At 49.6% G+C, this 23,667-nt stretch overlaps 1 protein-coding gene across 1 annotated transcript; it reads right to left on the bottom strand.

Annotated features, from left to right (window-relative positions):
• Positions 1-6,368: 6,368 nt before the first annotated feature.
• On the bottom strand, positions 6,369-13,363 carry LOC122681455 (keratin, type II microfibrillar, component 7C). The gene is made up of 9 exons (XM_043883581.1): positions 12,909-13,363; positions 11,126-11,334; positions 9,915-9,975; positions 9,698-9,793; positions 8,951-9,115; positions 8,556-8,681; positions 8,083-8,303; positions 7,352-7,383; positions 6,369-6,865 (listed from the first exon to the last, which is right to left on the bottom strand). The coding sequence occupies exons 1-9, from the start codon at positions 13,290-13,292 to the stop codon at positions 6,678-6,680; spliced, it is 1,482 nt and encodes a 493-aa protein (XP_043739516.1). The 5' UTR covers positions 13,293-13,363; the 3' UTR covers positions 6,369-6,677.
• Between the last annotated feature and the right edge of the window lie 10,304 nt (positions 13,364-23,667).

Raw genomic sequence — 23,667 nt, 5'->3', positions numbered from 1 at the left:
CTGCAGCAGTAAAGCTATGGCAACAAAGGGGAAGTTCTGGAGAAACTGTGGGTGCTGCAGGAGTCTGCCAGGAGGAACCTGGAGCCAGGAAGGAAAGTCCCTTCCTCTTGTGCTATCTCTCCATCACCCTCTACTGACAAAGCTCAATCTTGTTCCAGTAAACAAAGGAAAGCATTTAAAGGGCCCCTCTAAATTTTCACAGAGCAGGCCATGACAGGTGAATCTGGAGCTGAGAGACAATGCACCGATAAATGGAGCCCAGGGACTTGGTTCTCCTCCCTAGGAGCCTTTCTCATATAGCTGCTTGGTGGCTGGTTTTCAAGAAGGAAGGTAGGGAGCAGAAGCAGCCAGGCCTCTTTAGGCTTGAGCTCAGAAGTTCACTTCCACCATTTTCTACTGGCCAGAGCAGTCACAGGGCCAACTCAGATTCAAGGGGAGGGGAAACAGGCTCCACCTTGTGTTGGCTTATATGTGAAGAGAAGAACAGAATGGTCAAGTCTTCTTATGGAGACTAGATCCCACAGTGTGCCCTCTGGTCACAACAAATTCATGTCCCTTCCACAAACAACATACGCCAGCTCCTCCAAAGATCCCCCTCAAATTTCATCCCATTATTGCATCAGCTGGAAATTCAGGATCTCACTGGTTGGATTAGATCCATTAACACATGAGACTCTTGGGATATGGTTCTTTTGTTGTAGCTCCTCCATTATTATCTACCTCAGGCTGAAGTCTTGTGAATTAAATGGCAATTATTTATGTCCACCACACCTATCATGCAATCACCATTGCATTCAGTTATTACAGAATCCTCCCTAAGTCCCTGGGAAGGAGGTGTTACAATCCCAGAGCAGAGTCCAGAGTCACTTCTCCAAAAGTTCAGAACTGGAAAGGCCCTTGTAGAGCCCCTGGGGGTGGATAGTCACAATCTGCACTTCTGTTTAGAAAGCGGAGAAATTTCACACACTGAGAAGTCCCTGATTCATAACCGTTCTAAGTATAGTCAGGCGCCCACTACTAATTCCTCCTGTTGCAGAGTCTGGGAGTGTATCTGATTAGTGCCTAGTTTTGCTCCCTGGAATTGGTTCTCCTCTGCCCTTGTCTCTATCCTTTGGAATCTTGGCTTCACCGTCTGTATCATCCTTTCTTTTCCATGATAAACAGCCCATGTGTTCTTAGCCTGCTTCTTGTCTGTAGGAGGTTAGGAGCCCAGAGGCCTCTTTTCACTTTGAATGGTTTCTGTTCCTTGTAGTTAGATCTGCTATAATTCTTTTAAAAATTTTGTAGGTGTGAGGCGGGCTCAGGGCCTCAGGACACGCAGCTCTTACAGAAGTCGAGTGCACAATGTCAGTCCTGCTTGGTCCCTTGAGCTGGTAGGTGGAAGGCAGGTGCATCACCTCCGGAGGCATGGGGTGTCCCTGGACTCCCCCAGGTGCCACCTGTACAACCTCCTAAGGTTATTACAGAATCCTCCCTAAGTACCTGGGAAGGAAGTGTTACAATCCCAGACCAGAGTCCAGAGTCACTTCCCCAAAAGGTCAGAACTGAAAAGGCCCTTGTAGAGCCTCTGGGCAGCCCTCAACTTTTTAATACTGATTTTTATGGCAGCATAGTTGATTCACAATGTTGTATTAGCTTCTAGTGCAGAGGAAGATGAATCAGCCATACATAATACATACATGTATGTCATCCCTTTTAGATTTCCCTCCCATTTAGGACATCACAATGGGAGAAGTGGAGTTCCCTGTGCTGTACATTATGTTCCCATCCCATTATGTTGTCTATTTTATGCATAGTATCAATAGTGTATATGTGTCAATCCAATCTCTCAGTTCCTCCCACCCAACCCCTTTCCCCCTTGGAAGCCATTCAATTGTTGTCTACATTTGTGTCTCTCTTTCTGTTTTGCAAATAAGATTATCTATACCACTTTTCTAGATTCCACATGTATGCATTCAGTTTCAGTTCAGTTACTCAGTCGTGTCTGACTCTTTGCGACCCCATGAACCGCAGCATGCCAGGCCTCCCTGTCCATCACCAACCCCCGGAGTTTACCCAAACTCATGTCCATTGAGTCTGTGATGTCATCCAACCATCTCATCCTCTGTCGTACCCTTCTCCTCCTGTCCTCAATCTTTCCCAGCATCGGGGTCTTTTCAAATGAGTCAGCTCTTCGCATCAGGTGGCCAAAGTATTGGAGTTTCAGCTTCAACATCAGTCCTTCCAATGAACACCCAGGACTGATCTCCTTTAGGATGGACTGGTTGGATCTCCTTGCAGTCCAAGGGACTCTCAAGAGTCTTCTCCAACACCACAGTTCAAAAACATCAATTCTTCGGCACTCAGCTTTCTTTATAGTCCAACTCTCACATCCATACATGTATGCATTAATATACAATATTTGCTTTTCTCTTTTTTACTTACTTCACTCTGTATGACAGTCTCTGGGTCCATTCTAAAAGATGATACTGTTAAAGTCAATATTCCAGCAAATTTGGAAAACTCAGCAGTGGCCACAGGACTGGAAAAGGTCAATTTTCATTCCAATCCCAAAGAAAGGCAATGCCAAAATATGTTCAAACTACCACACAGTTGCACGGATCTCACACACCAGTGAAGTAATGCTCAAAATTCTCCAAGCTAGGCTTCAACAGTACATGAACTGTGGACTTCCAGATGTTCAAGCTGGATTTAGAAAAGGCAGAGGAACGAGAGATCAAATTGCCAACATCCACTGGATCATAGAAAAAGCAAAAGAATTTCAGAAAAACATCTGCTTCATTGACTATGCCAAAGTCTTTGACTGTGTGGATCACAACAAACTATGGAAAATTCTTAAAGAGATGGGAATACCAGACAACCTTACCTGCCTCCTGAGAAATTTGTATGCAGGTCAATCAGCAAAAGCTAGAAAGGGACATGGAACAATGGACTGGTTCCAAATTGGGAAAGGAGTATGTCAAGGCTGTATATTGTCACTCTGCTTATTTAACTTCTATGCAGAGTACATCATGTGAAATGCTGGGCTGGATGAAGCCCAAGCTGGAATCAAGATTGCTGGGAGAAATATTAATAACCTCAGATACACAGATGACACCACCCTTATGGCAGAAAGTGAAGAGGAACAAAAGAGCCTCTTGATAAAAGTGAAAGAGGAGAGTGAAGAAGTTGGTTTAAAACTCAACATTCAAAAAACGAAGATCATGGCATCCAGTCCCATCACTTCAAGGGAAATAGATAGTGAAACAATGGAAACAGTGACAGACTTTATTTTTTGGGCTCCAAAATCACTGCAGATGGTGACTGCAGCCATGAAATTAAAAGAGGCTTGCTCCTTGGAAGAAAAACTATGACCAACCTAGACAGCATATTAAAAAGCAGAGACATTACTTTGCCAACAAAGGTCCATCTAGTCAAAGCTATGGTTTTTCCAGTAGTCAGTATGGATGTGAGAGTTGGGCCATAAAGAAAGCTGAGCACCGAAGAATTGATGCTTTTGAACTGTGGTGTTGGAGAAGACTCTTGAGAGTCCCTTGGACTGCAAGGAGATCAAACCAGTCAATCCAAAAGGAATTCAGTCCTAAAAGAACTGATGCTGAAGTTGAAGCTCTGATACTTTGGCCACCTGATGCGAAGAACTGACTCATTGGAAAAGACCCTGATGCTGGGGAAGATTGAAGGCAGGAGTAGAAGGGGAGGACAGAGGAAGAGATAGTTGGATGGCATCACTGACTTGATGGACATGAGTTTGAGCAAGCTCTGGGAGGTGGTGATGGACAGGGAGGCCTGGCGTGCTGCAGTCCATGGGGTTGCAAAGAGTCAGATATGACTGAGAGACTGAACTGAAAGGCCCATCCATGCCTCTAGAAATGACCCAATTTTGTTCCTTTTTATGGCTGAGTAATATTCTATGATATATTTGTACTATATCTTTATCCATTTCTCTGTTGGTGGACATTTAGGTCATTTCCATGTTCTGGCTATTATGAATAGTGCTGCTATGAATATTGAGGTGCATGTGTCATTTTGAGTTACTGTTTTCTCTGGGTATATGCCCAGTAGTGGGATTGCTAGGTCATACGGTAGTTCTAATTTTAATTTTGTTAAGGAGCCTCCATATTGTTTTCTATAGTGTCTGTATCAACTTACATTCAACCAACAGTGTAGGAGGGTTTCCTTTTCTCTACCTTCTGTCCAGCATTTATTGTTTGTAGATTTTTATTTTTTGTAGATTTTTTAATGATGGCCTTTCTGACCTGTTTGAGGTGATACCTCATTGCAGTTTTGATTTGCATTTCTCTAATGTTTAGTAGTGTTGAGCATCTCCCCATGTTTTTTTGTTGGCCATTTGTATGTCTTCTTTGGAGAAATGTCTATATAGTTCTTCCACCCATTTTTTGATTGGGTTGTCTATTTTTTTTATATTGAACTGCATTGGCTGCTTGTAGGTTTTGGAGATTAATTCTCTGTTAGTACTTCATCTGCAAATATTTTCTCCTATTCTGAGGGTTGGTTTTTCATTTTGCTTATGGTTTCCTTTGCTGTGTAAAAGTCAGCTCTCATTTAAAATGTGTTCAGGGCTCCCAAGTAGGAGTAGTGACGAGAGACACTGAGAGATGGGTCACAGCCAAATACACAGGACTGGCACGTCATGGTCAAGAGTCTTGACTTCATCCACTGAAAGGTCAGACTTGTGTTTTGGAAAGCTGTCTCTGGCTGCTGCAGTGTAGATTGGAAGGGAAGGCCAGCAGGTCTCCAACCAAGATGGTGGTGGCCGAAATGTGGATGGTAGCAGCAGCAGAGAGAGGAAAAAGATGGATGAGAGGAATACTTAGGAGGTAGGAAGGGGAGCACTTAGGGGTTATTTGGTTTTGAAGGGGAGAGTTCAGGCCTGGACAGATCATAGAGGCTCAGATTTGGGCAACTGTGATGATGATCTTGACAGGTGAGGCAGGTGGAGACCCTAGTGGAAGGAATGAGGAGTAGTGAGTTCAGCTGGAAGGTCTGTTGGGTTGGAAGAGTCTCTAGGACAGCCAAGTGGAGAGGTCTTAGAGGAACTGGGGTGAGTGGGTCTGAAGCCAAGGAGTGAGGTCAGGGCATGGGAGAGCCACGGGGACTCAGGCTGGAGGATTTGAACCAGGGAGGATGTTAACCGTGGTGGGAACAGAAGGCAAGGGGTGGAAGTAATTGTCCAGGGAGGGTGCTCGGAGTGGTGAGGGAAGGGCCCTGAGGCATTTTCATACTTGAGGGTGAGTTTGTCTGCATGAGGGAAGTGAGCCAAGGAAGAGCTGAGAACCTGGCCTGTAGAGCAAGGAAGTGAAAGGCCAGAGACTCAGGGTTCAAGAGAGGGGAAGGGGGTGAGGACGACGGGGAGCAGAAGGGCTTGGGTGAGGAGCCAAAGGGACCCTAGACTCTAGGAGGGAGTGAAGGAAGGTTCTGGGTCCTCCCGAGACAGTGTGGTGAGCTGGGTAGAAAGGTCAGGGCCTGAGGATGGACCAGCGCTGGGCTCTGGGATAAGGCAGGGCAAAGACAAACAAGGAGTGGGCCAGTGGGAGGGAAATGGGCAACACGGGAGACGGGTTACTACAGGTCTGATACTTCCAGAATGGGGCTGGGGCTCCTCAAAGTCTTCTTCCTAAGACCTCCCAGACACTTCCTGAACAGAGGACATGCAAGGTCAGGCCACACAGGGGGCAGGGGAGCCATCTTAGCCTCCGAATTGAAGGTATATGGGGGTGAGGGCAGTGAGTGGGGCGGTTGGGAGAGTCAGTAGACAGAATCCTCTTACCAGCTACAGGGCTTTGCTGGGAGGCTGTTCCAGGTGCTGAGGAGGGGTGTGTATGGGGGAGGGGCCAGTGTCAAGGGTCTCATCGCCCCTTGTTTGATGGACAGCAGTGGGCATGAGGTGGGGTGGGGTTCAGCCTGACACAGGGTGGCCCCCTGAGGTGGCTGTTGGCACTTGTGATGGTTACTGCTGTGGTGCACTGTGTGCTGGAGGTGGGAGAGCAGAATGAAGGTGTGCCCAGAAAGCACGGTGGGTGGGAAGGGGGCTAAAAGGGTGCACGCAAGTGCACACACACACAAACATACACAGCCTTCCAGTGGATTCCAGTGCCCTCCTTTGGGTCCCTTCAAAACCAGTCGGAGGAATAAGCCCCAGCTACCCCAGACCCAGAGGTGCGACTGAGGAGGAAGGTCAGCACTGCCTGGCCAGGGGGAGGCCGGCAGCGATCCGGGACAGGCCCTGCAGGAGCAGGCTGAGGGCAGGCCAGAAGCCCTCCAGTCCTCAGCCTTCTCCCTGGCCTGGGGTGCTCAGCCGTCGGTGGGTGGGGCTCACTCCCAGAAAGCCAGACATCACAGCACAGAAAGCGGGTCCCTCGGTTTATTGGAGAAACGGGGGGGACAAGAGGACAGAGAGTTAGGGGACATGGGAAGGAGCGCTCTTCTTCCTGGGCGAGGCCAGAGGCCAAGACAGCGGAAGGGAGGAGTCCCTCCCCAGGCGGCATCCCCTTCCCGTGCGACAAGAAGAGCAGAGCAGAGGCTGATGGGAAGGAGGGCGTGGTGTATTCTCAGAACACGAGGGGGCCAGCTACCGAGGCGCTGCTCTTCTCAGCCAGCAGTGGGGCCGGTGGCACTTCTGGCAGACCGAGGGGCCTCTGGCTCGCCCTGGGGGCCGCCTAGCACCTCCCCAGGCTGCAGGAACCCCCTCCGCAGGTGGTGTTGAGCTGGCCGCAGGGCGCGCACAGGCCGGTGCTCACCGCCAGGTTCCCGCTGCAGGGGGCGCTGCAGACGCTGCCCGTCACCGGCCGGGAGCCTGACACGCAGAGGTCTCCGCAGACCACCCCGCCGCGGGAGCTGCTGACACCTGCGGGGACAAGGGCGGTGTCAGGAGGCCTGCTAGTGGCCACCGCATCTGGCCACCTTCCTCTGGCCTCTCTTATCTGTTCAACCCTCCCAGGAAGGACACAAGGGCCTTCAGTTGGTGTTCTGAAGGTGTGGACGGAAACTTGGCCTGCAAGTCAGGAGCCCTGGCTTCTGGCCCTGGATCTCCTGTGTGACCTTGGACAAGTCCCTTCCTTGCTCTGGGCCTTCGTGTCCTCACTATGCAAGGTGAGGGTTGTACTGTGTGACATCTGAGGTCCCTTCCTGCAGTGATCTTTTTCCAATCTCATTCATGCTGTGAGGTTCTTCCTGTTAGCTAACCTCAGTCTCACCTACTGTATGAATAACCTACTCCCATTTACTGAGGGAATTACTTGAAACACTCCTCCTGGTATCTCTATACACTCATAGCCAGGACACTCTTGTTGCCCAATCTAGAATTTTCCTTTTCATGGCTCAGAACACTTACAGACATTCACAGCTCCAACGCCTTCACACAGCCTGAGTGGGGAAAAGGTGAAAAAGGGAAAGAGAAAACAGGTTAGAATAAGATCCCCAAGTTTCCCCTGGGTGCCGTGGGATGGGGCAAATGGGCTATTTCTGGCCTATATTTATGCCCTTGTGTTAACTTTTATAAAGTGATGTTCTGGCAGTTGGCAGCAATGCCAGGGCACACTATTTAGCAAACAGAGTATATATTGAATTTCAGCCTCACTTGCCCCTCAGTTGGCTGCTTTTGTGCAGTGCACAGCCAGAGCAACAATACCTGGCGTACCTGGCTGGGCTCAGCTTTAGGAAAGGGAAGTTTCCTTTGGGGAGTCACATGAGGCCAGGATCAGAGTTTGACCAGCATCTCCACCCTGGGGCAGGATGACTGCCAAGAAACCTGGCAGGGAGTGGATCTTGCAAGAGCTGAGGATGGAATAATTTGAGGATGTTCTGAATTGGGAGGTAGGGCACCTAAGTTCTAAATCTAGGAAGGCCTTGGGCTCTCTGGGACTCTGAACATTGCAGTGGCACTGGCCTTCATTTTCTCTCTGTATGCTATTGACCATGTTCTAGTCCTTCAACATATAGGTTTCAAAGACCTCAGAGTCTAGCTTGGGACAAGTTCTTAGGACTGAGACTGGGATGAGGGAAAATCAGAAGTGGGCAGACCTATGCAAGTAGAATTCATGGGGCAACCGAAATGATCCTCACCTCTGCTCCTCTCCCTCCAGCAGGCGCCTGTAGGTGGCGATCTCAATGTCCAGGCCCAGCTTGGAGTTCATCACCTCCTGGTACTCCTTGAGCAGGCAGGCCATGTCCTGCTTGGCCTTCTGCAGGGCCTCCTCTAGCCCGGCCAGCTTGCAGCGGGCATCATTGAGGGCCACCTCGCCCTGCTGCTCCGCCTGGGTCACTGCAGCCTCCAGCTTGGAGTTCTAAGGGCCCAAGAGAGAACAAGGTGGGTTATGGCCTCTGGGTCTCTGTGTCCATTTCCTGGATATGTCCAGTCTCTCCACCCAGATGAGATCACCCCAGGAACAGACCTCTCCCTTTTATCACCTAGGGTTCCTGGAGTGGCCATAACCAAGGACTCAAGTCATCCAAATGGGCTGGAGAGTGAATGGTGAGATCCAGTTGGGCACACACACTACTGGTGGGATCCTGGGTGGGCCTCAAACACTCCCTACCTGGCACTTGGCATTCTCAACCTCAGCCGTCAGCCTCTGGATCACGCGGTTCAGCTCATTGATCTCCTCCTTGGTGCGGCGCAGGGTCTCCCCATGCCGGATCACTGTGGCCTTGATCTCCTCACACTGGAGGGAAGCAGAAAGGCTCATGAAGCTCAGCATGTGACATTCCACCCACTCAGGACAACATGGATGATTTGCAGGTTGTCCAGTGCTCAGCCTGTGTAACCATACATGGTGACTCTGTCCTGCCTCTATAACCTGAGAACTGTCTGCCCTTCTGTTATCATCTCTAAGGATCAGAATCCCGGAAAAAAAAAAAAGGTTTTTCTAACTATATATCTCAAGTCCCTACCACTGCTGTGTCTAGGAGGCAGGTGTCCTGGACCATTTACCTTGCTGCGGTACCAGCTCTCAGCCTCGGCCCGGCTGCGGCTGGCAACATCATCATACTGGGCCTTGATCTCGGCAACAATGCAGTCCATGTTCAGATCCCGGCTATTGTCCATCTTGACGATGACTGAGGTGTCCGAGATGTTGGCTTGGAGAACACGGATCTCCTGTGGATTGGGAGTCAGGAAAGAGGAAGTGTAAGCAAGTTATCTGAGCTTTTCCTCACCAGCCAATGGCTGTGATCTCTTTGGTCCATCTGGAGCCAAAGTCTCGTTTGGAGCAGACAATTCCCTGATGAAATTGCATCGCTTTCCCTACAGATAAGAAATCCCATTTAGAAAAAAGTGCAATTACTTCTCAAATGTTTGCTTTGGGGATTTTTCAGGCCCCTGTAATTCTTGTCCCTGCAGCCAGCATGCTGGGGACACTTCCTTGGGGTCCAGGCGCCTGTGTGGGGACCCATTTCTTGTTCTCATGGACCAGCCACAGGCTCCTGGCTGCCAGAGAAAATCTGAACTAGAGAAAATGCAGTGAAGTTTTGTGCCTGGGCTTTGGTTTCCCAAGGCACAGCTGTCCTAGAGGTCATTACCCTTCCGTGCCCCTTACAGGGGTAGAATTACTATCCTGTTTTGCTTCTCCATTCTTCTGCCTAACCCTTCAATCTCAGCCTGTATTCCTGCATCAGCTGGCCAGTGAAGGGGGCCGGACAGGGACTCAGGGATGCCCACCAGGACCGAGAACCCTCTCACCTCCTCATACAACCGCCGCAGGAAATCGATCTCCTGGATCAGGGCCTCCGAGTTGGCCTCCAGGTCCGACTTGCGAACGTAGGCACAGTCCACCTCCTGTGTGGGGTTCAAGGGGTCATGAGATTCAAGGGCGCTCTGCGGGCTTGGCTACATCGTGGCAGGACAGAGAGGACAGGGTGGCCAGGGGCTCAGGGAGGGGCTTGCCTCAGGCACTTACCTTCTTTAGAGCCACAAACTCGTTCTCTGCTGTGGCCCGAAGAGCAACTTCTTCTTCATACCTGAGGGGTATGGAGAAGACAGGGCCCCTCTGAGCAACTCTCAACTTGGCCATGAAACATGCAAGCAAACAAGCCTGATTCCTAGTTCCTTCCGCCCCACCCCCTGCCAACCCCAGCCCCCTGCCCAGCTCATTTCACCGCCTCCAAAAGAAATGCAGTGGGACCAGAGAGGAACCAGGTGGTTGGTGCAGGCCTCCTGGGATACACGGGAGTATTGAAACACCCACCTTCACATCACCTCTGAGCTCCTCAGTGGGGTGGGGAGGTGGTGGGAGGGGGGGCCGGGGGCAGGATCTAGAAGCTGTGTGTGTGCGTGCGTGCGTGTGTATGTGTGTGTGTGTGTGGCTGGGACTGGGAGGTGCCTTATTTTCTCACCCAGGTCTGCATTTCCCTTTCCTCTGACTCCTCCCCTTGCCCCTGGCTTTGCTACAGGTAGTAGGATCTCCCCTCTGTCATCCTCTTCCTGGCTCAGACAAGAGAAGTGGAGCCTGCTGCTTCCTCCTTTGCTGTGGGCAGCCCTGCTCAGAGCCAGAGGCAGGGAGCACGGTGGCCTGGCAGTGCATGGCTGAGAGTATAACTGAAGGAAGGTGGCCTGCTCTGGAAACTCGATTCCTTTAGAGAATCCAGTGTGTGCCTTTGTATTCTGTGTCACTCTTTGTCATCAGAGGTCTCTGTCTGTGACTCTGCCATCTCTGCCTGCCAGAGGACTTTAAGCCCCACAAAAACAAGAGCTGGGTCTATCATTCAGCCCTGGATTGCTAGCACCCAGTCCAGATCTGCCTGGTGCCTGGTAGGTGCTCAAAAAGTGTTAGCAGAATGAAGGAGTGAACTTCAGAAGAAGGTCCAGGACTTTGAAAGCTAGACTCAAAGGCATCAGCAATGTTAGTTTTTCTGGGGTCCTAAGAGAAGGATCTATGGGTAGAAGAAAGGGAGAGAACATCATTTCCCCGACCTGCTGGTAGGAAGTCAAGTTGAGCTCCTTCCCCAGGGGGCCAGGACCCACCCACGGAACCCATGTGCCTCGAGGAGGGGCAGAGGGCACAGGCTCTTCCTGATCCTCAGGCAGAGACCCAGCCACAGGTCTGGACGCTCCCCTGTGCTGGGAGCCACCTTCAAGCCCTTTCCAGAGCCAGCCCCTTCCCACACTCACTTCTTCTTGTAGCCCTCCAGCACCTCCTGCAGGCTGTTGAGCTCCGAGGACAGCCTCCCGCTGTCAGCCTCCACGCACTCAGCCTCCCGCCTCAGCGTCTCGATGTAGCCCTCGAACAGGGGCTCGAGGTTGCTCTCGCAGCACTGGCGGTTCTGGTAGAACTGCAGCTTGGTCTCCAGTAGTTTGTTCTGCTGCTCCAGGAAGCGCACCTGCCACACAGAGGCAGAGCCTGAGAACCTCTTCTTGTAGGACTAGAGCGCAAGAGGGCGGAGGGTCCCAGCACCAAGACCCAGGATCCCTAACTCTCTGACCCAGAGTCGTCAGAAGCATTATGTCCCCTCTCTTAAAACCACATTAGGGCTTCAATGGCTCTCCTGGAAGTCCTTCCTTGGAGCTAATGTCAGTCTCTTCTAAGGCAGTGTACCTATTGTCAAGGAAAGCACTAAGCCATGCAGAGTCCAGACCCTGCTGCTCTTGTTCATAATGTGTCGTTGGGCCCAGCACTTAACCCTTGTCCTGAGTGCCTGCCTTGCTGAGTTTAATGTCCTGGGGCAGAAATCACATGAATGCAGAATGTCTACTGTTCCAAGACAGGTGTGACTGTCAGCGTGCAAATGAACAGGTCAACCTTTTTAGAAAGACCAACTGTAAAAGCTAACAAATAAAGTATGTGCCGATAATAAAAATCCTATGACAACAATGCAATTAGAATAATAGTCACCTGGACTATTAGTGCAGGGATGTGGTATGTGCCAACCCTCTTGTTTTACAGATGAGGAGGGTTTATAGAATTGAGAGGTTCCCTAACTGCCTGAGATCTCATAGTGGCAGAAGAATTCAAACCTTGATCTTCTGCCCTGCGGGGTGGAGGAAACCGGAAGTTCGAGGGCTTCTCTTACTACAATAATTGCTGACAATTGTGCCCAAGAAAAATTTCACATCCATTCTTCCATGAGGTTGGCCCACCACCCCATTCAGATCCTTTTATGTAATAACTTTGCCACATCCCTGGTAAGTCCTTTCTTGTGCTGCTCTTGGTCTCTCATGCTGTTAAGAGCTCCAGATCCTTTCGGCCCTTCCTGATGGGTATCTCTGTAGCATGAATTCTCGCAAGTTTGGCTCTGGATAACCTTCCCTGGCCCCAGAACTTTTTGAAGCCTTCTCCCCTGGCCCCTCGAACCACTGCCTCATGGCAGTTGCCTGGATTCAGTGGTGAAGACTTGAGCTGGACACTAACATCTGCATATGGTTTCAACCAGACCACATACTACCTTCCTCTCCAAAGGCCCAGGAGAGTGGGGACCATGTCTGTTGCTCACCCCGGCACAGAGGCATGGACAAACCACTCTGGCCCCTGCTCAGTGGCCAAATAACCACTGTCATATAAAGGGCTCTGTGTGAACCAGGAGATTCCCTCTGGGCAGTCTTCCAGTATCGCACTCACCAGCCCTGCTTGGACATGGGGAGTACCTCCTTGCCAAGTAAGCAGCTGCTGGTCCTCAAATGCATCGAACACCCACACAGCAGCTCTTTGCTCACAAGATGTTCTCTCTCAGCACTAGAGTTTCTGCCCTTAGTTCTGTTCCTGTGTTTTAAGTTTGTCTCCCCCATTAGACTAGGCAGCTTCTGAGCCTATTCTTGTTTTTCTGTGTCCAAGAGGTATAACTTCCTCTCCTTTTGGACTGAGGGCTTCTGTGGGCTTGTCTCTGACTCCTTCCTTAGTGCCCAGCTGGGGTCCTGAGCATGGGTGGGATTCAGAAAAGGCATGATCAAGGAGACTCACCTTGTCAATGAAGGCAGCGAACCTGTTGTTGAGACACTTGATCTGCTCCTTCTCCTCCTGCTTCACACACTGTGCATTGGGGTCAATCTCCAGGTTGAGGGGTGTGAGGAGGCTCTCGTTCACTGACACGGTGGTGATGCAGGGAGGGCTGGGTCCACACACGCCACCGGAGCGGTACCCGAAGCTGCGGCCGAAGGAGCCAGTACGGAAGCCCCCGCAGACACTGCGGCTGCCGAAACCCCCGGTGAGGCCGCGGTAGCAGGAGATGCCGCGGTAGGGGGCGGCCGTGATGCAGCAGCGGCCGGGCCGAGGTCCACAGGCAGAGACGCAGCTGAAGGCGCGACCGCCGAATCCAGAGCCCACAGTGCTGAAGCCACAGGTCATGTTGGAGACAGGGAGGTGTCTGAACAGTGGAGAAGCTGGCAGAGGACGGAGCCAAAGGCTTGTGCTCCCTGAGCTGTGGCAGGCCCTTTTATGCACCAGGGCAGCTGGCAGTAAAAGGGGCAGCAAAGAGAAAATAGCTGCATTTTATTAGCTTGGCATCACCCCGGCCTCTTAAGAGCCAAGTGTTTGCCTATTCAGTAGAGCTGTGTCAACAATCTCGGCCTCAGGCCTGTTTCATCTTCAAAGCCATTTACGAGCTTCCTCATGGTCTCTCCCCCTCCCATTGCTACTGGAAGTGGAGACCTCCTAGAAGTATCTAGTTGGACTCCATGCTCCGAGTGCAGGCAATGGTTGCAGTGACCTGGGGTAGAGCCTGCTCCCCAAATCTTTTTCTGGAAGGCACAGAGCTGGACTATGTGCCCTGGACCTGTGATCTGGCCTCGGGATAGAGTGGTTGGCCTGTCCCATAGAGGGGGCCGTGTATCAAACAACCTCTTGTTCTGGGCTTCTTTGCTTTTATCTTTTAAAGTATGTCCCATTCTTCACCGTCAATATGAGCTTCTCTTAAGCTATTCCTACCCAGAGCCTATTCAGTGATGGGGGTTGGGGGAGAGATTTGGGGGAGAGATTTGTAAGAATGCATGGCCCTGGCACTTTGGATTTTCCTAGGAAGGCAGGAGCCATGGGGCATCCACTGGGACATAGGAGAACCTGAGTCAGAGAGTTCAGGAGAGAACCAAGGTTGTTCTTTAGAGTTCTAGGCATCACTACTGGTGGGCTTCCCAGGTAGCGCTAGTGGTAAAGAGCCTACCTGCCAATGCAGGAGACTTAAGAGATGCAGGTTCGATTCCTGCGTCAGGAAGATCCCCTGGAGAAGGGAATGGCAACCCACTCCAGTATTCTTGCCTGGGGAATCCCCATGGACAGAGGAACTTGGCGGGTCCATAGGGTCACAAAGACTTGGACATGACTGAAGTGACTGAGCATGCACTGGTGGGCCAGGGGGCAGGATTAGATTAGAACACCCCAGAGCTGCAGGATCAATCCAGGGAGGGCTCTTGGAGGTGTGTTTAAGGCCGACCAGGGTGGGGAAGGCGATGGTTGGTGGTAAACAAGGAAGGAGTTCAGTTCTGATTTGGAAACTGTGCTATCACTAATTCTTTCATTCATTTGGTACATTCTTATCTAGTGTCAACCATGCACCCTGCTAGGTCCTGGGAATCCAGTGGAAACTGGAGGTGTTTGGAGGTGGGAGAGGGTTGGTGTGGATACAGGGTAGCCAAGGTTTGTCCAGTGTGGGAAGGGGAGAGGTCACAGGTAGGAAGAAACCCCTGTTGCCCAGGTTGAGTTGGGGTCAGATGTTGGTGGGGAGGAAGTCCTTCGGTTTCCCAGCAGGGAAGCTGAGTGATGACTGTTGGTGTGTATATGCCCACTCGGAAGGGTGAAAGGTGTTGGAAGTAGGGGAGGTCACCAGAGTCCTGAAATGGTGTCACTTCCTCCCTCAGAGGATCCTTGGGTGAGCAGAGGTGGGGGTTCATGTGGCTGTCCTGAAAGCCAAGTTCCCTTATTTTGCCCTCCTCCTTTTGAGCCTGGACCACTGATGACTTTGATGGGTGGACTATGGGACTGAGCCAGGAGGTTTCCCTAATCCAAGGATTTGAGCCTATAAACCCTTCCAAGCGTATGTCTCTTGACCACCTTTGTACTTGAGGATGACTCCTCTGATGAACCTGTTTCCTGACCCACTGCCACCAAATGATGATCCAGTCTGAGCTAAAAATAGCCTTCCAAGCATCCTCCCAGAGCCTCACCTTTTGCCCTCCCTACCACCTCTCAGGTGAGTGGTCAGTTATGTCTCAGGGTGAGGGAGGGGCCATCTTTTCTGGGAGGGCAGGGTGGGTGGACTGTGGAGATCTGGCAGGGAGCTGGGCAACACACACATGGAGCTGAAAACAGACCTTCCCAGCCCTTCCTCTTGAGCCCTAGGCAGAGATTTCCACGGACTCCTGTGTCTGGACTCCTGGGCTCAGTGGGATAGGGGCGTCAGCTGTGAGAGACACACAGAAAGCAGCCTGGGAGTTTGGGGGTGACTGAGTCCAGCTGAATGACCAGTGGGGCTTTGGGGGTGCTTCTGTGGGAAGCGTGCTGGTTGGTACTTTCTTGCTCAGCCCTTGCTGGCTCAAACATCTGCCAAGAGAGAACCAGACATTTCTCTCCTCTTGTCTCAGCTGGAACTAGTGAGCATCTGGAAGGTTCTCGCTGCATGTCCAATGGTTATGTGAGATTAATTCTTGGTCAAATGCTGAGGGATGCAAGACGGTGGATCCTCCATCTGTTGCCACACTCCTAATTGCCTCTGTCCTCTGATCCTGCTCATCTACCTGGATCCAGTGGGCTCGGTATCCACATTGGACTCTTCATTGAGGGTCTCTGTGTGGGCACACCCATCTCTTTGGGTTGGGGGAGCCATGAGTGTACCCAGGCCCTGGTCTTGATGGGAATGTAGACTCTGGAGATGAAAAGCATGGTTGGAAGCTTGGCTGTGCCACTTACTAGCCTTGTGACCTGTGATAAGTTATGCTTCCCCAGGTTCCTTATCTGTCAAATATGAATGCAATCCAGACCTTGCTGGGATGTTGGGAGGATGAGGAGCATGCCTGGAGGCAGGAGGTGCTCCCCCCTACACTGTATACTAACAGGGGCCAGCAGGACCTTACAAAGGATCAGTGAGCATTGTCTGTGAAGTGTCATCCTTGTGTGAGCAGAAAATAGCCTGGCAGCTTTATGAGGCAATCAAGGCCACCTCAGCAGGCTTTAATTAAAGCACTTCTGTGTAAGTGGTCCAGAACAAAGAGAACTGAGGCCTGGTGATCCCCTTAGAGAGGAAGCTGACACAAGGACAGCAGCATCCTGCCAGGCTGCTTCCACCTGGGCTCCGGGCTGGATTGGGCTCCGCCCTCACCCTGGGCTATAAAGGTTCTGGCCGAGCCCCAGGCTGGTTCGGTCGCCAAGGCCTGGGCCCTGTGTCTCCCCTTCACACAGCTGGCCTAGGTCCACCTGGGGCCTGATCCACCTCTGCTCTCTGGAATTGCAGCTCACCCTGTAGCTCTGATTCCTGCCTGCCACCCTGGGATGGCTAGCATCACCAGCCTATTCATACCTGTGCAGTTTTCTGGTGGTCACTTGCCTGTCTGCCTGACCTTTGACCCATGGATGCCCTGACTTTGGTCATTTCTTCTTGCCTTTATATCCACGAGGCCTTTAATTCTTTTTACTTTAGGTAAAATCACTTAGGTGCAAGAGGACCATCCTGGCTTGGGCTGTGCCTGTGCGCTGCCTATCTGGAAGCGAGGGGGCTGTTGCGGTGAAGCCGAGGATGTGAGCGTCAGGAGATGTGGGTACAAATCCCATTTCTGCCTCTGACTGGCTGTGTGACGAGCAGGTCCATTTCTGTGTGCCTTGTTTGTTCATCTGTAAAGTGGGGATTGGAACATTGGCCTCCTAGGCCTCCCTGAGGGTGAAACGAGATGGTCTATGTGAAAGCTCCTGAGGCTAAGCCTGCACTGCCCGCGATCCAGGAGGGAACTGCCCCCCTCCTCTTTGCCTGCTTTGTTCTCCAATCTTGCTGCCTCCAGTTTTGCCTTCTGGCCTTGAACTTGCAATACACTGAGGCCTAGCGGCTGGAGCTGATAAATCGTGGCATCTTCACATACTCCACAACTGTTTATTCAGCAAGTACCATGTCTTGCAAGGGATGAGGAGACATTTCACACACTTCCCTGACCTCCAAAAGCTGACTGCTTAATCAGGTAGGTTTGGAAATAGGTGCATGTTAAATGGATACTAGATACAGTCGTGTTTTTCAAGGCAGTTTGCAATTGATTATGATTGATTGTCAATTGCCTGATAAAATGTGTCTTTCAGGGACTGAGCTCACTGTAGGCTGGTGCGATCAGGGAGGCTCTGTGGGAAAGGTCAGACTTGAGCTGGGTTTTGAAGGGTGGGAAGGGCTTGGGGAAGTCAGAATGGAAGAAAAAGTCAGAAAAGCATAGAAATATTCAAAGGGCAGTGAATGAGCACTGGTGGAACTCAAAGAATGTCATACCTAAAGGGTGAACTTTGGGCTCATTCCAGTGAAGGTTGGGAACAAGGCAAGGACACTGGCTGTCAATGCCATGCTTGCTTGACATACTGGAGTTCCTGGCCAAGAAAATAAATATATGCAATTAATGTAGAAGAGAAAGGACTGGTATTATCTGTAGACAGTGGGATCAGGTGCATAGAAAGCTCAACAAAAATCAACCAAAAAATTCTAGAAATGATAGGATATATTGAGCAGTGCTGCTAGTCACAAGATCAACTTACAAAAATTAAAAGTGTGTTTCTATATCAGTGTCACCAATAAGAAAGTAAATAGAAAAATGAAGATACCATTCCTAAGAGTGATAAAAACAGCTCAGTAGTTGCCATGTAACAATAAACAATCACACAATCTTTGCGGAAGAGAAGGTTAGACTCTGTTATAAAAAATACAAGAAGATCTAAGTAGAATTGTATCATATTCAGAAATAATCTGACCTAATATTCTAAAGATATCAATTCCCTCTAAATTAATTTTAAGTATAATGCAATACAATTCCAGCTGAATTTCTTTTGAGGGGCTTGATAAAATCAATCTAATTTTTATGCAAAAAAAATGAAGTCCATTTACAGTAAAGTTGGTTATGAAAAAAGGAAAGCAAAGAGAATATCTGAGGATAGAGAGTCACAGTAATTAAAAAGCCTAGTACCTGTGTAGGAGCAGGTAAATGGACCATTGGAACAGAAGAGAAAGCTCAAAACAGTCCCTTTTATGTAAGATAAACTTGGTATTTGATGATGGTGGCAACAAGAGTTATTTACTCAGCTGGTGAGATAAGTAAAAATAGATCCACTATATGGAAAGCATAGAGCTGGCATCCAGTTTGTAGCATATGCCATGGGAGACCTTGATGAATGCAAGGTCTGGACATGAAACATGCAAGTATAAAACAAACAGAAGATATAAAAGAAAATCCTTGTAACTTAGCAGTGGGAAAAGACTTCTTAAGCAAACTTTAAACTTCAAAATCACACAAAAAAAAGAAAAAATAAAAACAATAGGAAAAAAATAGATTGACATAATCACATAAAAATTAAGAATTCTACTTCAACAAAAGACTATGGAGAAAAAGTGAAGAGCCTAGGAAAAGCTTAATATCTGCAATATATAAGGAGTCCTACAAAACAACAAGTGAAGGATAGGAAACCCAGTGGAAAGCTAGCTGGAGTCTGCACAGACAGTCCCTCAAAGGGAAAGACCAAATGGCTTTGAGGATGCTCTTGCCTGTCCTTAGAGGTTATAGACCAGAACCATAAGATATCCTTCTACCATCAGAATGGCAAGGGTTAAAAAGCAGGTACTACCAACAATGAGTGGAGAGTTGGGAGTATGGGGACCCTTGGGCACTGGGGGTGGAATAAGAGCTGGTGCAGGCATTCTGGATAGCAGGGTAGCATTGTGCAGTGTATTTAGGCATGTGTAAACCCTAGGACTCAGCAACCCCACTTCTGAGGGAAGTCCAACCCCACATCTGAGAGCAGTCCCTCTGCCAGCACCAGACAATTCATGCTGGCATTGTTTGTTTCAGAAGGAAGTGGGAGGCATCCTAGATGACATAAAAGGTGATAAAAGTGTATTATGGAAGTTAGAAGCAACAGAACTGATGCACTTACAGACAACACAGTGTTGAGTTAAACAATGTCAAAACCATACCATTTATGTAAATAAAATATGCACTGTCCAAAAGCACTGCTACTTACTTTATACTGTGTGTGTGTATGCTTAGTTGCTTAGTCATGTCCAACTCTTTGCGACCCCATGGATTGTAGCCCACCAGGCCCCTCTGTCCATGGGATTCTCCAGGCAAGAATACTGGAGAGGGTAGCCATTCCCTTCTCCGGGGGATCTTCCCAATTCAAGGAGCAAACCTGAGTCTCCGGCATTGCAGGCAGATTCTTTATCATCTGAGCCACCACGGAAGCCCTACTTTACACGAATAAGCCTATAATACTTTATACTATTTGGAGACATCATCACATGCATTACAGTGGGTGCCTTTGGTGAGGAGAGTGGGAGGAGGGATTAGAAATGAGGGGGAACAGATGAATAAAAGAGGGAAGAGCCTTCTATGGGCTGGTGAAGTCACTGTGGCAAGAACTGGTAAGTGTGATGGACTCAACTCTGGCCAAGAAGTCTAAAAGAAAAACCAGAAATGAAACAAAGAAAATGGGAAAGACCTAGGAGATGAGAAAGAGAGCTTCCTTGGGGGCCAACCTGAGCTGGGCTGAGGAGCCTTCAGACATCTTCTGCTGAGCCTTTGGTGCCTGGGTAGATGTGTCTTGGAAGCAGATTTTTAAGGAGATGAAATTGACAAGGCATAGGAAGCGACTTAGCAGCAGCAGCAGCAGAAAGGACCAGAGGAAGGAGGCCTCATACACAAGATCTGTTAGAAAGTTAACACGTGGGGGTGATGACTGTGGGCTGTCCAAGGAGGTTCCCCATGAGGTACTGATCACTCGGAGGGAAGCTTCTGGGAGAGTGAAAAAATCCAGGCTGGGAAGAGTCAGGGAAGTTGCACTTTGTGTCCATCAACCTTTGAAGGCTTCATGGAGAAAAATGGCTTTTCCCCAATCATGGCATTGGGTGCCTTTGGTAGCCAGATTAGGATGCCCTCTAGTGGGGAAGCATGGCAATGCTGGCAGTCCAGGAGCATCTTCTCTAAGGCACCTCTGGTCCCGGAGTGGGACTCATGAACCTCTGCTGGCTGGCTGAACCCCAGAGCTCAGAGCTTTGATCTGTGAAATGGATTGCACATCAGGCTAGTATGATGCAGCTGGACGAGAGCCTGGAACTATATAAGAAAGGGCTAGTTTTAAGTGTTTCTGGGCCAATTTTTTTTTTTTTTTTTTTCCTGTTTGGCTCCTGAAATTTCTCCTCTGGCAGGCCTCCTGAGCTGTTGGAGTTGGGGAACTCCGGAGGACACTGAGACCCACCACATCCTCCTGGCAGCTAGCTGCCTCCCTGTCTCATGACCAGCTTGGGCAGCCCTGGAAGCGACCCCCTAAGTGGAACCTGAAGCTGAGTCCCCTGTCACTGCAGCCCCTTGGGTGTCCTCACCTCTTTGGGAACCAAAGCATCAGCCGTGTCCCCTAGCAGCCTGACAGCATCTGTGGGTACAGCTGCCTCTCATGTCCCCATCAACTTTCCCTCACCCCAACACAGACACCAAACCTCTTCTTCTTCAGGACTCCTCAGTTGCCCTTGACCCCCATGGGCTGCTGTCTTGGCCACCACTATCCTCCAGAAGCAGTGAGGGGGCTGAGACTGGGCACTCTTCCTCCTGTGTGATCTGAGCAGCAGAGGGCAAGGATGTCCAGCTGCCACTTTGGGCACAGAGCATCCGTGGGTGCTGCCTGAGAATTTGGGAGCTCCTTGAGACAGAACGTGAGTGGACCCTGCTGATTACTGCCCAGACCACAGATTCATAAGCAAAACAAATGTTGGCTTTTAAAACTGCTATGTGTTAGACCCACAGACTTTGTGAACAAGTTAATGGTTGCTGGGGGTGGGGAGGATGGAGGAAGGGATAGGTAAGGAGTTTGGGATGGACACTGCTATATTTAAAATGGATAACCAACATGGACCTACTATATAGCATGTGAACTTTGCTCAGTGTTAAGTGGCAGCCTAGATGGGAGGGGAGTTTTGGGGAGAATGGATATAGGTATTAATATAAGTATGGCTGAATCCCTTTGCTGTTCAACTGAAACTATCACAACATTGCTTGTTAACTGGCTATACCTCAATACAAAATAAAAAATTTTTTTAAAAGCTATGTTTTGGGGTGATTTACTACACTGGCTGGATTCCGTAGTTTGCAACCACTCTTCATGATTAGAATCATCTCATTTCAGAATTTAAGACATTTGAAATTCATTTTAAGATTTCAGTTTTAAGCTCTGCTCTAACTTATTCTCTCACCCCACTTTTAACCACCTCCCCAGGGCCCGGCCAGTCTGCTTACAGCTATAAAGGCTTGGCTGGGTGGGGCAGGTCTCTCATAACACACCTCCACCTCCTTCTTTGAGGAGATTTTCAATGTTGCATCAAGGGGAGGCATTGTTGAGCAGACCTCGGCCAAGGTGACAGCTGGTAGGAGTGCAGGCTCCATGGTTGCCTACAGTTGAGTAGTAGTCCCACAGCTCGTTTGAAGGTTGATTCCTGTGAGGTCCCCCAATACTGATGCTACCTGAAAACATTTGGCCACACTTTGCCTTCCATGCTGCTGGGCACTGGCAAGACTGTGGCCCTTCTACTAAGCTTCCTCCCAGAACATCTCTGGGGCCTATAACCATGAGGAGTAATGGCCAGGTCCAATATGTAGCTCTCTTAGACCTTGGGGACTAACATCCTTTTGTCTGAGCTTTGGGACTTGGCTGCCATTCTGGGGTCTCAGGAAAAATCCCCTGGATCTCCATTCCTCCTGCAAAACCATAATGGATAACATAGTTTTTTGTACATCTGAATCATAGCATTTTAGCAGCTATTTCGCCCCAGAAATCAGAACAGCCTGTTTCTCCCTCTGGCATCAGATACAGGAGACTCAAAGCTGTTCCCCCAGGTCCCCTTCTGTTTTCCCCAGTGATATGATATTCTTCTGATAACCCCACACCTCAGAAACCCTGCTCCTGCCTTCCACCTGCCTAGGACATGAGTGGGCCCCTGCCCTTCTTGTCCTGGTTCCAGCCTCTTATTCTGTGCCTGTCTGCCTGTCCTCTCCCCATTTCAGCACATCTCACTTAGCTTGAAAGTCTCTTAGAAACAGGGGTCTAATCTGCAGGCAGGAACCTTCCACTGATCTGGAATTGTGAGGGGAGGAGGTGTTACACTTAGTAAAACTCTAAATACTTGAGGGTTGACCCAAAGCTTCTGCATGTATGGAAGGATTTCTGTCTGTTACATTAAAGTCTATCTAAGGTGATGTGAGGTTGACCCAGCCCAAGGCCAAGATGGAATTGGAAACGCCAGCCCCCTCCAGGCTGTGAGGCCAGGCCACCTCATTTCACTTCGGGCAGCAGGAGTGACTAGTGACTATATTCCTTGGTGATTAATCCAGCATCCAGCACCCACATGTCTCAGCCAGGCGAGAACTACAACACTGATCAGAGCCTGGGTCTCTGAATTCCTGTGTGGATGGCTATCCTACTGACTGATTTACACCTTCAATGGTGTTAAGTGATCAAGGAATCAGCTCTTACTATATTTGAGCCCTTGGTGATGTATGGGGTGGGGTTGAGGATACAATGAAACTGATCTCCCCTGGGCGTAGGCCATAGGGGTGTATTTTTTGGTAAGGAATTTAAAAACCAATAGTAAAACTGACTAAAAATCAGTTTGTTCTTATTATCACCAAGCACAAGCAATTCTAAACAATGTCAGTGACAACATACTCTTCCCCACCAGAGTACACTGCTGCCACTCACCCTGCCCCCCACCCCCACCCCCACTGGCGTGATTATACACATTTCCCTTCAGCTCCAGAAGCTAACCTTCTTTACAATACAGGAATACAGGAATGCACCCAGTAATCCTGGAAGTTCTCCCTTCCCTGCCCTTAGGTCCTCCTGGGGCAAGAAGGCTCATCTCTGTGTCCTGTGACTTTGGCTGCAAGATTAACGAGATTAGGTCAGAATTTGTAATTGGGCCAAAGGTATCATATATCAGGGAGCAAGCCAGGCTCCACGAGAAACTCTGCCCAAGGGACGCTCCATGTGAGATGCTGATGAACTAGCCTAATCTTCTCTACCTTTGAGAGTAAACACGTGAGGCCCCCTGAGAGAAGGCGGCAGGGACCACTTCTGAGATGCCACCATGCCTGGGTCACCACTGGTCCTGAACAGTAGGAAGCCTTCTGCCCCGAGTCCCTGCACACCCCGGAGCGACTCGGTGCCACTGCTGAGATGCAGCCTGTCCCCCTCTAACGTCCTCCTAGGAAGCCACCATCACCTAGACCACCGGGACACACATCTTCCTTAAATCCTGCACAGGCACAACAGATACAAGGAATGAACCTAGACGGAAAGTTAACAGAAGGAGATAACTGTGAATTCACCAATTGTTGGGATGGAACTCAGGACTTCAAGGGCAGTTGACTTTATATGGAAGAAACAGCTTTAATGTAAAAGGAGGAAGTCACACTGTGCATAAGGCACTAAAAAACTCCTTAGAGTTAAGGAAGGATGTATTTCAGTGAAAAGGAAAGAGGAGAAGAAGCAAACTTGGATGGAACCAGCT

This window comes from Cervus elaphus, chromosome 3 (genome assembly GCF_910594005.1).
Source record: "Cervus elaphus chromosome 3, mCerEla1.1, whole genome shotgun sequence".
Taxonomy (NCBI): domain Eukaryota; kingdom Metazoa; phylum Chordata; class Mammalia; order Artiodactyla; family Cervidae; genus Cervus; species Cervus elaphus.
Note: the sequence above shows the minus strand (reverse complement) of the source record. Positions and strands in the feature narration are given on the sequence as shown.